General features: G+C 36.3%; 1 protein-coding gene across 9 annotated transcripts in view; it reads left to right on the top strand.

Moving 5' to 3' along the window:
• The window catches only part of PACSIN2 (protein kinase C and casein kinase substrate in neurons 2), a 53345-nt gene extending 38754 nt beyond the window's left edge, over window positions 1–14591 (top strand). For 5 of the 9 annotated variants that reach the window (XM_056482625.1, XM_056482621.1, XM_056482622.1 and 2 more), the window contains exons 4-11: window positions 360–595; window positions 1321–1476; window positions 2508–2683; window positions 5125–5245; window positions 7203–7327; window positions 8028–8144; window positions 9085–9281; window positions 12758–14591. In XM_056482625.1, the coding sequence (XP_056338600.1) occupies window positions 360–595; window positions 1321–1476; window positions 2508–2683; window positions 5125–5245; window positions 7203–7327; window positions 8028–8144; window positions 9085–9281; window positions 12758–12870 (1241 nt within the window). In that variant the 3' untranslated portion in view covers window positions 12871–14591. The remainder of the gene's footprint in view (window positions 1–359; window positions 596–1320; window positions 1477–2507; window positions 2684–5124; window positions 5246–7202; window positions 7328–8027; window positions 8145–9084; window positions 9282–12757) is intronic. The other 4 variants (XM_056482627.1, XM_056482628.1, XM_056482629.1 and 1 more) reach the window with 2 other exon arrangements.
• Window positions 14592–15308: the final 717 nt, after the last annotated feature.

The following is a 15308-nucleotide window of genomic DNA, read 5'->3' as shown; positions in this document are numbered from 1 at the left end:
GCTCTAATGGAAGGCTAAGCTGATACTGTTTAATATATTCTGTAATAGTTTGTCCTTCCATGGTTATTCACCCTTCAAAAAGTACATTGAAAAACTGAAGGCAGTTCAAAGGGGAGCTCACATGTGGAATACTGAGAATTGTGGTATAGGGGTAAGGACTCCAGACTAAATGAATATTATTTTTTCTGGGTTAAAAGTTTGTAATACTCTATATGAAAAGAAATTGTTCCCTTTTCTAGGTTTGCATCAACATTACTGTTTACAAGTGAATATAAGTCAATAGTTTCAGGTAGTTTCTTGGGAATATAAGTTCCATGTGGGTGATGGTTACTGAGAATGACACTTTTTGTTGTGTTTAGGCCCACAGTATGGAACAGTAGAAAGGGCTTGGTGTGCTTTTATGTCAGAAGCTGAAAAAGTGAGTGAACTACATCTAGAAGTAAAAGGTTCACTGATGAATGAAGATTTTGAAAAAATCAAGAACTGGCAGAAGGAAGCCTTTCATAAGCAAATGATGGGAGGATTTAAGGAAACCAAAGAAGCAGAAGATGGATTTAGGAAAGCTCAGAAACCCTGGGCAAAAAAGCTGAAAGAGGTACAGCAGTAGATTATGTATTAGATATCCTGTGTTATAATATACTAATGTTTCAAATCTCTATAAGGGAGTAAACTCCCTATTCTTTCTGCTGGACCCTCCTTTCTCTTAAAGATCTCTTGCTTTCTGTCCTCTTCTGAAAATAAATATTTTTCTCTTGGTCTCTTCTAATCTTGGTGAGTTCAGTGAAAATCTGGAAAAAGTGGAATTTAAGCTATCATTTTAACAGTATCTGATTTCATGCAATTAAAAGTTACAAATTGCTCAAATAAATGAGGGGAAAATGTGTTTGTGGGGATTTTTCCCTCTCATATAACATAATTCTTAAATAACAGGTTGGTAGAAGAAGGGGGAGCAGGTAACATGGGCATGAGGGAAAAGTGTTTAGTTGGGGACTTCTGTAACCCTTTTGTTGAGTCTGTTCAATACTTCTCTGAGCTGTATGAGTGACATTTCTTGTATGGTGAAAGAATGCTCTAATAATTTCCTTATTTTGATTCTTATGTGTTGTTCATTCTTTGACCTAAATGAAAACAATTTCCCACCCCACCCACACCCCCAAAAAAAAAAAAAAAAAATTGGTAAAAAAAAAAAAGTGGAAAAAAGAAAAATCATCCTGAAAAAACAAAACCTGACCATTTCTTCATTGCAATGTGATTTTATGGCTAAGATTTTATGATTGCTGTAAGCTGTTCCAGATGCAAAAACTCAAATCTCATTTGTAGGTGGAAGCTGCAAAGAAAGCTTACCATGCTGCTTGCAAGGAGGAGAAACTGGCTATATCCAGAGAAACAAACAGCAAAGCTGACCCAGCACTGAATCCTGAACAACTCAAGAAATTACAAGACAAAGTGGAGAGGAGCAAACAAGATGTACTAAAGGTATACTGGTGGTTTTTTTTAACCTATAGCTTGTGCATATTTAAGTTTTTTTCCTCCTGAGTGTGCTGTGAACACCAGTTCACATAGCCAGTTACAGTCCTATAACAAAGTTTAGTTTTCTCCCAAGAATATGTTCTTGCCAAATTTTTAGTCTCTGAAGATGAATAATGCATGGCCTCTATTTCATTTAAGTACTTTCAGCAGGGAACTAAGCACAAGTAAGCCAGCAAACTTCTAGGGCAGAGTTCTACTTATTTACTAGTGAGGACTGAGCTATTTCACTTAAGAATCTGACAGATGGATGCCTAAAACTTGCTGACAACTAAGTATGTCATTATTCTTGACTGCAGAATGCATTTTTTAAAAAATTAAGCTGATACAATCCACTTAAATAAATGCTATTCTGTTGCTCAATTTGCTTTATCTCTTCCGTGGGTTGCTACTGAGAGGTTTTTAATGTGTGATTCCTCAGGGATGTCTTTTTCCTTTGAGAATGCTGTTCTGGGATCTGGAATGTTATGTTCCGTCAGTTGGGATCTTTTAATTCCTGCCTGTGGACTACTTCTGTAAATGAGTGCAGAGTCTGAGGTTGTATCTGTTAGCTGAGCTCACAGTGTATGCAATTTATGTTCACAAGGATGTACACAGTGTTTGAGGTTTTGGTCATAACTCACAGTGCAATATGTAAACTACTAAAGGAGAAAAGACAGCACTTTAAAAGATCTTAAAATACCTTCAGTAACTTGAAAGACTTCCTGCTCTGATTTACTCTGTAGCTCCTTTGGTTTTTATCTTTAGTGTTACATTAACATTTGTCATGGTTTCTGTTTAAAAGCCAGAGAAGAGGCTTGGAGGTTAATTGTAACTGTTTCTGCAGTTTACTTAGGGCACTCTCATCGTGCCCTAAGGTGGTACAGAGATTGCAGTTTGGCAACTTCTGGTCTAAACCTTGGCCATTACTGCTTTGATAAGTCTGTATTGTAGGGCAGTAATAAAATATATTGCTAACAGTTTGGTTTTGTACCCCCCAGACAAAAGAAAAGTATGAAAAATCACTGAAAGAACTAGATAATGCCACTCCTCAGTATATGGAGAACATGGAGCAGGTATTTGAGCAGTGCCAGCAGTTTGAGGAAAAGCGGTTGCGTTTCTTCCGGGAAGTGTTACTGGAAGTTCAGAAACACCTTGACTTGTCCAACGTTGCAAGGTAAAACTGTAAGACATCAAAATCAATGCTTAGTATTCTTTTCCTTAAAAATTATTTTTTAAGCTTAAAATTATGTTTCTGGTGAAAAGTAATAAATGCTTCAAGTAGATCAAAGTTCAGTGTTCTGATTTCTTTCTAATGTGTTACTTCAGTTTGAATGTGTAAGTGAAAGAGATTAATTTTTTGTTTTGTCTAAAATCTATCTCTAGCATTTGCCAGAAACAGCAAACCTTCATTTTTGTGATATTTTATAAACAAATATGTTCCAATTAGAAAGGATTCAGTGCTTAGAATCAAAAAATGCTGGATCAAAGATGGGGAAAAGAGGAGTTTGGTGTATTATGTGTCCTGCATGTTTATTGGAGAACAAATTAGAATTTATTAGTGCAGGACAGCATGAAATTTGTAGTCAATACATTTATTGTTAAAATGTTAGAGCTCAGTAATGAGATTACCTTTATCTGGGGATAAATTTGAGATCCATCAGTTAACCACTGCTGAACTCTTGTCCATCTTAATCTCAGAGTCTGCTCTTTATACTGTCATATGTATCAATCATGTCTTGTATTTTTTTCTTTCTGCCTGAGCCCTCACTGTTTTCCAAGAAAGCTAAACTTTTGGTAGGGAGCTCCAGACACAGGAGTACTTGCAGTGAGTGCTATAACCATGGTGGTATTTTACATCCCACTTCTAACAGCAGAGGTCATGTGCACTCTGGTTAGCACTTCAAGTACAAGGAGAAATTTGCTTTTAATCTGAGCAGTGTCCCAAAGTGCCTTGCTATGCTGTCACACAAATGTTAATACTGGCATGAGGGAAGGGGGTGGTACAGAGGCAAGAACAAAAACAGAGCAAGCAATAGATAAGGGCAAAACCACTTATTTTGGCATCATTACCATTTTGGGTTGCTTCAAATTCCTATGGAACTGCTGTGGGAGATAGGTTCTTTTTTACTCTCAGAGTAGATAGATGGTAGAATTGCTGCCCATTTGATTCAGTTTCATCAAGGTAAAGAAAATTACAAAACAGAAATAAATGACCACTAGTTGACCTAGTGGACAAGGTGGGTGGAAGACCATAGAAAATGACTGAGTGGAGAGGCAGTGATTTCCTTTTAAGATACTTTAAGAATTCCAGGAGTAGTCATAATAATAAGCATCAAACAAAGAATAGAACCATTAGGGTGAAACAAGGGAAAAAGCAGCTGTAACTGTTTGTCTGTTTCCTTATCTCTGCCTCTTTTAGTACAGAGATAAAAAATGTATAATTAGTCCTGAAAAGAAAGTTTGATTTTTAACTTCAGTGATACTAAAGAGCACAGTTCAGAAAATAGCCTGCCATGTTTTCTACAGATGTAGACCTAAAGTTTGTTAATTTAACTGATGGCTACTAATGATGTATTCTCTTTCTCAAAACACATGGCTCTTTATTGCTTAAATACATTGAAATGACTGTGTATATGTATATGTTAAAGCAATCAAGTCTTATATAGAAATTGAGAAATGTGGAAATGTATTTTGAGAAAGTTTAGCTCCTTGACAATGTAGTACTAATGAATTCTAGTTCTAAATCTTGTGTGATTTAGTCTGGAAGGATTTTCACAAATTCTCTGCCTTGAGTATAATAGCATCTTAACTATATAATAATATAATGGCTGTTCTGTGTCTAATTTTAAGCCTTGTGTTGAGATTTTTTTTTTTATACTCTGAGTTCCATACTGCACCATATTGGTGGCTTTGATATAAATATATTGTCATGCACATTACCATGTGCATGGTCTGGTATCAAGGGATCAGAGCTGTATCTGCAATATGGCTTCTATTCTGTTAATGAAAAACAACTACAATAAGAGAGAAAAAAAAAAGTAGTATGGTTCTTTTTCACAGTTCTTGATATAAATAGTATAAGAGTACCCAGACCAGTAAAAGCAGTTGGCAGATGTTATACCTGCATAGGAGAATGTTTCTCATTTACCTCTGCTTGAAGTTGGGGGGTGTATTTTTATAATTGCTTACAATTCTCACTGGATTACAACAGAAGTTTTCACGGAGTCCTATGGACTTAGCACAAAACCAGTTTCCACTGTCTTGTAGATAAGCTTTGAAATTCAAGAAACTTCAAGACTGCTGCTCAGTAGTTTAAATACAGTCCTATGTATATATTTTTTTAATGACAGCCAATTAAATTACAAGAGAGTAATAGTTTTAAAATCTGGTAAACAAGGATTTTATGGTGTGGTAAACTTTCAGCAAGTTTACTTGTTGAACCACTCTTCCCTTTTTACAGGCAGTTAACATGTCTGTCAGTTTTTAAAAGTCTTATCTTCCTAGAAGTTTTTTCAATACTATTGTGAACTTTAACATATATTTTTAATAAACCATCTAGGGATTTGCCATGATTCTAAATGTTATACTAAATTAAAAGACCTATTTGCTTTGCAGTTACAAAAATATCTACCGTGAGCTGGAACAGAATATCAAAACAGCAGATGCTGTTGAAGACTTGCGGTGGTTTAGAGCTAATCAAGGTCCAGGGATGTCAATGAATTGGCCTCAGTTTGAGGTAAGGTCACAGTACTTAAACCCCAGAATTGTTTTGTCTTTTTTTTTTTCCTCTTTACTTTTTGTAATATTTCTTTCTGGTGTAATTCTTAACTTTAAGCTTCCAACACTGAATCTTTTTGTGTTACAAGTCACAGTAGTTTTCTTATCTCAATTTTCATTGAGCTCTTCGTATCCCACAACTTTTGGAGGTGATTATATTGACCATCTAGTTAACGAAAAAACAGGCAAACCAGAAAAGTACAGTCACTTTTTTTAAGCTTAAGTCATTAGTGAAATTGTTAGTCATAGTTTAGTTGATACATCTCTGACACTTGCATGTGTTCTCCTTTGTTTTACTTCTCCCCTTTGGTATCAGACTTCAATTTGAATCTCACTGCTAGTAGCAGATAGTTGTAGTGTATGCTGCAAAGACTCTGAAAAAGTCTGAACCAAACAGTTTTTTGAAAATTGGTATTTAAAACTCAATACTGCTATATTAAAAAAATTCACCTTTACCCAGCCAGTCATTTTATTGCTGGATGCCATTTTCAAAAGGAATGAGTTTTTCTAAGTAGTGCTCTGTTAACATAACCTACAAAAAATAAGTACAAAATGTGTCAGTGCAGATCATACTACTTGTGTATGATAGCTGGAAGTGGAAAGAGTTGGACCAGAATCATGGGTTTAGCTGAAATAAGTTCTAGACATGAAATTAATGGAGTGGAAGCATAAACTCTGGCATGTTCTCTGATTAACCATAAAAGAAAATAGCACTTGTTTTTAAAATACCGAGTAACTTTAGATTAGAGGTTTGAGGAAAAAATTCATCACAGTAATGCAGAATTTCTTTGCCTGAAACACTGAAGTGCAGTTACTTCTGTGTGAAGAAATTATTATCCTTTTTCTTAAACATTATAATTAACAAATGAAATGCTCCTGTTACTGTTTTCCTAATCAAGTTTTTTCTCGTTTACATGCTACAAGGATGACGTAAGTAAAAAAAGTCATAATCAAATGACTATGACATTGCATTGTAAACTGCAAATATGCATAGGTCAGTGGTCTTTAAACTGTGATAACTCAGAAATCCAATATGTATTTTACAAAGTTAAAATAATGAAGTATTTGAAGAACTGTGCAGAAAGCACTGCAGTGACTGTGCTACATAGGAATAATAGCAACTCTGAAAACTTCCATTTCCATAGGATATTTGCTTGCATCCAGTTTGTTTTCTGTTGGTTCCTGCTTTGTATCAGTGTAGTGTATATAATATAACAAGGTATCAAAGCTTAACTTTGACTTGATGCAGGAGTTGTGTTTAGGTGTCACCATGCCTGTCCCATCTGCCTCTGAATGGTTCAAAACATCAAGGAGGGTGTACAAGTGACATCATTACTCTTGTCAATACTCGTGTTGATTTGAGCCTTAACTCCTATAGATGGTTTTTTAGGAGAATGAATTTCACTAAATCCAGAATGCAGTACCTGAAAGGCTTAAATCTTAGACACAGATTTAAATCAGCTTCTTCTTTGTAAGTCATCTGAGAGGGAAAAGTAAGCCCTGTCTTACAATACCTTTTTTAATTGAATATTATAATTACCTTTTAAAGCCAGATGTCTTGGCATTATTTGAAACTGTGAGCCCTCATGGTGCATCTTTTAAATATCTGTACTGGCCAGCTCTTCTGATTTCTCCAGTTGAGTGCCACATGTCTAGTATTTTAAGTCTTTTCAAGGGGTTCAGGATACTAAACAGGGAAGTACAGGTAACCTTGGGATTTTGTGAGTAGCACAGGTACCTGTTTGCATTGCTGGAGTAGGAACTAGATGAGACTTGTAAATGAAACCTTTAGAGTGACTTGTCTTTAATAATTAGTAGTGTTGTCTATATAGATGTATGTTCCATAACTCAGTTTGAAAATTAAATGTGATGATTACTTGTTCAATTTCTCAATCACATTTTGCATTCATTGGTAGGAGTGGTCTGCAGACCTGAATCGCACTCTGAGTAGAAGAGAAAAAAAGAAAGCTTCTGACGGAGTGACTCTGACCGGTATTAACCAGACGGGAGACCAAGTTTCACAGCCTAACAAACACAGCAGGTAGCTTTTTTATGCCTAAGAACAGTAATTGGAAAAGATTGTTGCCTTCAAATACACTAAGCTCTCAAGCATCAAAAAGTCACTTTTAAATCAAATGATAACTATCTGTGAGCATTTTTAGTGATGTCTCTGCATTTCATAAATTAATTTGGGAATTATTCTTGATTTTATAGCTCTCTTTCAATTGGGAGCTGAAAGAAGCCAAGCTTCATGAGAAACTTGAACTTTCAGTACCTGATCTGATGGTCTCTTCCTGCCTTCCCATCTCTAGAAATGACAGTAATACTTTGAGATCTTAGTTTGCAAAACATTTAGTCACATCAGAATTCTGGATGTGATACAAAATGCAAATAATGTGAAACTGTTAATATCAAGTGCTTTAAAAAGTTATTAAGTTGCCAGAAAAATTGCATTGCCTTTTATTGCAGGCAGTAGAAAAAAAGAAATTGTGGTCCACAAAGGATATTCTAATATCCTTTGTATTGTGGAATATTGTGGAGGAATACTCCATATGTGAGACTTTCCAAGCTTTCTTGAGCCTTATGCTGCATTTGATAGATGTTTTGGTTTTGTTTAGTTGTTTATTTAAATGTTTTTGGATGAAGGAGGGGTCTGCTAAGAAACTGCTTAGTGGGACACCAGTGACAGTGTTCCCTTATACAGATAGGGTCACCATAATGCTTTTTCTTTTCCAAATTAGCAGTGTTAGTGTCCAGAGTAACACAGTGCAGTCAGTACAATCAAGTTACAATCCCTTTGAAGATGAAGAAGATACTGGGAGTACTGTCAGTGAAAAGGAGGACAATAAGATCAAAAAGTTGGTGAAATGTTGTTTTTTAATTGTTTCCACATTTGCACTTTCTCTATCCAGGGTTTCTATTTTCGGTTTCTATAACACTACGCTGGTCAGTGCATGAAGTGTTTTTAAGCAGTTGTGTAAGCAACACTGTAACCTAACTTGTCTTTCCTAACAGATGCCATATCTGTTGCTTGATCTTTGGTTTTAAACTACTGTGGTTATTGGCAGTTGCTAACAGAACTGCTGTTGCTTTTTTTCTTTCTTTTCCCAGTCCTATAAAATGTTCAAACTGTTGTGTTTTTCTAGTGAAACTGTTCCTGGAGCTTTACTGCTCTGTGTTTTCTCACTGAATAAATCCTTTTAAGATGCTTTCTTTTTTTGTTTAGGACCTTCTCGAGCAGCTGCCTGTTGCTTCAGTGTACACTCTAGGGATATTCCACTCTCTTAACTGGCATGTGCATGCTGAACAGTGAACTTCTCTTTAAGTGATCAAGCTGTTGCAGTATAATGTAGTTTTTTATTGGTGGATTGCAATATAGAAAAAGTATTGGAAGCTATTGTAGAGATGCATAGAGATTTGGGATGAAGGTTCTGCAAAGCAATTTAAATGTTTTACCTGCACCAGATAATCCCTCTCATCGACTACGACATTCTTTTGCCTTTGCAGAGTAAATTATCCCATGGATTATGTGGATTTCTTAATAGAGAAGTTTTTTGTGTTTGTGGGGAGATTGATATGTGTTGGCTTTGCATTTTTCTAACTTTGTAGATGCATTGCAAAGATGTTTTTATTTTTTAGTGAGGTATTGCCAGTTAAAGATAGATAAGAAGATACCAGAAAGAAGGTTTCAAAATTGGATCTTAGAGTGGAGTTTAAGCATATTTAGGGTATCTTAATAGTATTTCTGGTCTCCTATTTTAAAAGCAGAAAAGAATAATTTCAAAATTGATTTTTCAGTGTTAGCAGCTATGAGAAGAACCAAAGCTACCCTACAGATTGGTCTGATGAAGAGTCCAACAACCCCTTCTCTTCCACTGATGCAAATGGAGACACCAATCCCTTTGATGAAGACACCCCTCCCACCATGGAGGTGAGAGTACGTGCACTCTATGACTATGAGGGCCAGGAGCAGGATGAGCTCAGCTTTAAAGCTGGTAAGTTTGTAATGTTTACTTAAAATATTTGTCAAAGGGGAAAAAGATTTTTTTTTTCTCTTCAGCTTTTATTTTCTGAAGACACCTGTTTCTCTGGATGTGTAACTCCACATACAGGATCCTGTCTAACCATCATCCCTCCTAATAATGCTTTTTGATATCCCCTGTTTGGCAGCACTGACTCCTTGCTCTTTGGAATGTATTGGGTTGCCTCTGAAATATTACTTTCTTACCATCTTAAGTGAAACAAAATGACCTGCAGAACTGAAAGGCTTCTCTCTCCCTTTTCTTCCTTGGTGACAGTAATAGCTGCTGGTTTCTAGCTGTCTGGAAATGCCAACCCTACAAGAGATGTTACTTAAAAGAAAATACTACAGCATCTATTCTTGAACCTGTATTTAATCAATTGATAGTGTCACTGTTTAAATGGAAAGCATCCAGTTTTGAACATCCAACTTTCTGCACTGCTTTTTAGGGTTGAGAATTTAGCCACGGACAGGCACTTTTTAAAACTTTTTAAAATACCCCTCTTCAGTGTATGTTAAGCACAGGAATTGTCTACCTGTTGTTTTTTTTTTAGTCTTGTGTTATATTAGGGTACACTTAGTACACCTTTTTCTTCTTAAGGTGTTGTATCTCCCTTGAGCTCTAAACCCTTTTTTCCCCTCATTGTTACAGGAGTTGAGAGAACAGAATATATGCAGCTGGGGGAAACCCATCACACAGTTTCCACTCACATCAGGGTGTGATGGCTGCACACCACAGGTGCTGCTGCCTCCAGCTGAAATCTGCCCCCTGTTCATGACTTTCAAGCCAATGGTTCAACTGTCTTGCCCAGAATTGCAGGAGATATTTTCCAACCAGGAATTCCAGAACAAGATTGAAGGAGTAGTTTAGGAAAAGCAAACAGAACTGCACTTTGTGCAAATGAGAGAGACAGACCCTCTGAGTTTGTCTCTTTTCCCATTTGCTTATCATTTATTCCCATCTCCTGTAACAACCAGATGAATTGTAATAGAAAAACAGGATTTAAGTGTTGAAAAGAAACTCCAGAAGGCTTTTGGTTCTGCCTGCCTTTCAGGGATTAGTACCTGGGGTTAGTAAGAAGGGTGCTATGTCTATACCACCTGCTGTGGTTCTTAGGTGGATGTTAGGGCTGAAAGTTAGAACACCAGTCCATGTTGTAGCAGGATGTCTGCTCTGCTGAGGGAGATGGGTGGTGCTCAGAACAGTGTGTCCCCAAGTCATACTCTAAATGCAGTTTGTGCTTTCTGAACCAAAACACCCCCCAGCTCAAGTGGTGGTGCTCTGCCTTTAACTCACCTCCTTTCTTTTTTATTAGTGAAACCACTGAATATCTGACTTTTCTTCTTTGTAGACAAGTGTTGTAGGCTTCCAGAGTGGAGGAATGGGTTACTTGTCCATGAACTTTGCTGAATTGTGCCCTGGCAGAAGTACAGTAGTAACAAAACATCTGTTACTTTCTGTGGAATGCACACAAGCCAAAACTTACTTTTCATTCTATAGACTTTAACTGCTCCTTTTTATCTCAGCTGGGGATGGAAGCATGCTAATCCCCTTGAAATATATCTATGGTTCCTGTGAAGCAGCAAGGGTTTACAGTAATGAGTCTTTCCTTGGCAAAACTATGCAATGTTTATATACACAGATGTAATGGTTAAATGCAAAGTTAGGTGTTCTGTGCTGGAGTACCAGCTGTGTCACTTGCATTAAACCATTGAACCAAGTGGCTCTCAATGTGGGAGGTCTGTAGAAATAAAATAGAGGAGGTATGAACTGTGAGAGATATGCAGACTTCACTTAAAAAGAGTTCAGTACTTTGAAGGAAGAGCACTGAATAATGTTACACCACCACATTATGGGATTGATACAATTGTAGGAGAGGGAAGATGTGATAGACCATGAATCCTCTTACAGATGATGAATTATAGGATGGGTACTTAGTTTTTAGGGAGAAGTTTAGTGTGACTAGCTTTACACTGAACATACAAAAAACTAAGGAAAAGAACTCACTAGGTCAGGTGGGAGCCAATTTAAAATGTACTCAATCCTGTGTCCCTTTGTAGATATCCCTATGCTCCTAAGCAGCTGTCAACAGTGGATTAATGCATTTTAAGGATTTGTTCAAATGTACATGGATATTCTCAGATGGGATTTCCTTGGGTATTCAAATAATTTACTTACAAAATGCTTCTAAATACATGTTACAGAATATATACTCTGGACAGTGTCCATTAAATGTATTTTAATATATGAAACTCACTTTTTTAGTAGAGTACCTTTACCTCTGGTGCTTTTTGACTTTTTTTTTCTCTTGGCAAACAGCTGTGGGAGGCTTCCAAACAGCAAGAATAACTTTATTCATATCTTATGAGAGGTTTTATAAGCATGTAAAAGGATGGAACATAATTATTTATGTCTGTCTCGCCCTCCTGTGGCCCTCTGTGGCTGAGAATTGTGGCAGGAAATGTTGTCTCTGCGATAGTGTGAGAATATAGTGTGTGTTCTGCTTTTATCATCACAGTGGTTTCATTGTAACTGTTATGCAGATGACACTTGAAAGTGTTAATATTTTCTGAGACCTCCAGGATCACCGGGTTTCCAAGCTCAAGCTTTGATACAAATGCATTTGTTAGGCCATACTGTCATTGAAATGTGAATTTTTGGTAGTCTTTGTTTCCACTCTTTATTAACACACGCTTCATGAAAGGTTTGAAATTATATTCTCTCATTCTGTTGCACTGGAAAAAGTGTAACATGTAATATAAACCAAGTAGAGTCTGAAGTGCCAAACATTTGTTCATAATGGCCATTAGTTTTCTGATAAACTTTAAAACTAGAAGATATAAAGCTATAAACTTTTTATCTAAGAGGAAAAGCTATAAAGATAAGTGTCTGGAGAAGATTTTGTATGAGGCTTGTCCATTTCTACCAAAGAATTTAATAGTCCTTAGGCTAGTTTATATTCTCTTAAATGACATCAAGATTCTCTGTTATTTGGTACTGTAATAAGTGATTAATATTTTCATCATCTATTTCCTACTGCTATGATAAAACACAAATTAGTTTTCTCTAGTGAAATCATTTGACATAAATAAGTTGCAAGTCGTTAACAAATAAGTTGTAATAATTGTTACTCAATGTGGCCTTTCTTGCCTGGCTGAGGTGGAGCTTCCTTTGCTCCCATGGAGCATCTTGGAGTTTGCAGGCTCTCAAAAGTCAAAGTATTCCCTGAGGATATGGAATATCAGATGTGTGTTGTAGTCAAAATGAAGTTATCCTGTAGTTCATGAATGTCTGAATGGATAGTCTGGAAGTTAGCAAGCAAATTCTGAGTTACTTAATCTTTGTAGCATTTTCTTCCATGTTTTCCATAAAACCTTAAGACAATAAGCCTAATGAAACATTTTTTTGATTTGCACTAAGTTGGGGAAAATGTTCCTTCTTTTCTTCAGGGGATGAGTTAACCAAAATGGAGAATGAGGATGAGCAGGGCTGGTGCAAAGGACGCCTGGACAATGGACAAGTTGGTTTATACCCAGCAAACTATGTGGAACCAATCCAGTGACAAAGGACAGAATAATAAACAGAAGTGTCACAAGAGCTCTGTAGGCCTGTACAGTGTATTTAGGTGAAGTGAGAAGAAACTGAATGGATGTATAGAGTGTAAATATTTTAATGAAAAGGTGAGAGCTTGATACCAAAATAAGGGTGAATGAAAGACAAAAGCTCAACATTGTTTTCACAACTTGTACACAATGCAAAGGAAAGGAGTTAGGTTGAAAAAATAGTATGATAGGAAAAATACTTTTTAAACTTTTTCTTCCCACATGGTCTGTTATTGTGGATCCTAAACATTTTTGCATTTTCTATGCTTATGCCTCATCCTATCCCAGGTATGTGGCTTATGCTCACTTTTGTTTAATCAGTTATTTTAAGTGACCTTCAGTAACTTGCAACTTGAATTTTGAAGATTATTATGGTTAATTTTTTTATTTGTTCTTATCAATGTCTGAAAGATGCAGTATTTTTTTATTTAAATGCTATGTAGTTAAGCACCTTTTTATATGCTTCATCAATTAATACTTAAATTATGACATAGATTTAGTCACCACTTGACTGAATGAAAGCTCTTTCCATGTTGTAGTAATCTTTCTGTCTTGTCAGCATGGCTTGAAGTTGTAAATGGAGTTGTAAAACAAAATACTGTATTTAATAAATATCTGTTACAGAAGATTATTTGTAGCAGAGATATCTGCAGGTGTCATGGGTTGGGATTTATTACAAATGTTCTTTATGTGGGTTGACACTTGAACTAAGAGTTTTCCATCTAGATCTTAAGTGGCATTCAAAAGAAATATAAATTATTCATAAGCCCCAGAAGAGTGGCTATTTCCAGCACATGTTTGCAGGAAAAAAAAAAAATCTCCTTCTAATTGCCAATGATTTTTGGGTGATTTGAAATGTTCAATCTGTGAAGGCTGATTATCTTGAACAGAGAAGACTGTAAAATAGACTAAATGCTTTTATTAAGAGCCTATCTATGTTGTGTATATGTATATATAATTTGATATTCCAAAATATGAAGAGCATGGCTATTAGTTATCAAGCCTTTTGGTGTCAATAAGATTTAGACTATTTTAAGAGTTTAAATTATAGGTATATTTAAATCTGCTTTCCTGCCATATTCATTACTGTACCATAGACAAAGTATTCTGTGATTAGATTTTTCAGAAGTACAGTAAATACACTAATATACTCAAAATCAGTATTTGTGGATAAATTAATGAGTCAAAATAAACTAGCTTTAGTCCAAACATGGATTATTGTAGCAGAACACTGTAAAATCTACATTTGTTTGCAGTTACAACTTGGCCAGCTGTAATTGTGTCAAATATGCATTTGTGACATTGAAAACTGGGTTGTAAAACTACAGCAGATCTGTGTTAAAACTAAGTATCAGGTAAGTAGATATGCCATGTTAGGAAGCTACACTGTAATGAATTTAACAAATCTTTTTCAAGGCAACTATAAAACACTGTTGGTAATCTTGGACTTTATCATTTGCTTTTTGAGCTTATAGATATATTTAGTCATCATTTTCAGTGAATCCAAATGTGCAAGCTTAGAAAGTGGATGTATGTATATGTCTGTCAACAAAAACTTACCAACATATTTGTTCATCCACAGGACAGTTGCTAAAATTGTCAGGAATTACTGGTTTGGGTCTCTGTATTGTAAAATATTTTAGAAAACAATAAAAGCTGGTAATCTCTTAAATACACAGAATGCACCTTTTACTATTTCAATGTATGTGAAAATAGTCTTATGAAACAAATAATCTGTGCATTTCATTGCAATTCATGGTGAAAAAACCTGCATTGTGTAAAAGAACCACAAACAGGAGTGTGACATGGGTGGCATTGTGCCATTACCAAAAAAGGAAGGTGCCATGCACAGGAATTCTTGGCAAAACATTCCAGCAAAATCTTCATGGAAGAAGAGGCATGATTTCATGATTTGCAGAGTCTGCTGTGATGCTGCTTTCTGTGGTGTTGTCAATCTCAGATAGCATGGGTGAGCTGCTAAGCTTTTTATTTCTTTTTTAATATAGTATCTGAGTGTTTTCTGCCTTTGAGCTTTCCTGTTGAGTGGCTGTGATTAATGCAGTGCTGTTTGTGACAGCTGGCTGAAGGTTTTATTTCATCTCCCCCATCAGCACCTGCTGAACAGCAGATCCCAGAGGTTCATAATCAGTGGCACAGGGTCTGGTTGGGGCCTGTCACCAGTGGTGTCCCCCAGTAGGAATTGTTTAATATGTTCATCAGTGCCTTGGGTGAAGGGTCAGTGGTGACACAGAGCTGGGGGGAGCAGCCAGTCCCCCTGGGGGCTGCACAGCCCTTCCCAAGGACCTCAGCAGGGTGGAGAGATGGGCAGAGGAGCTGTCTGAAATCCAGAAAAGGCAAATGCAGAGTCCTGCACCTGGGGAAGAATAACCCTGGGCCC

This window comes from Oenanthe melanoleuca, chromosome 1A (assembly GCF_029582105.1).
Source record: "Oenanthe melanoleuca isolate GR-GAL-2019-014 chromosome 1A, OMel1.0, whole genome shotgun sequence".
NCBI classification, from domain to species: domain Eukaryota; kingdom Metazoa; phylum Chordata; class Aves; order Passeriformes; family Muscicapidae; genus Oenanthe; species Oenanthe melanoleuca.
Note: the sequence above shows the minus strand (reverse complement) of the source record. Positions and strands in the feature narration are given on the sequence as shown.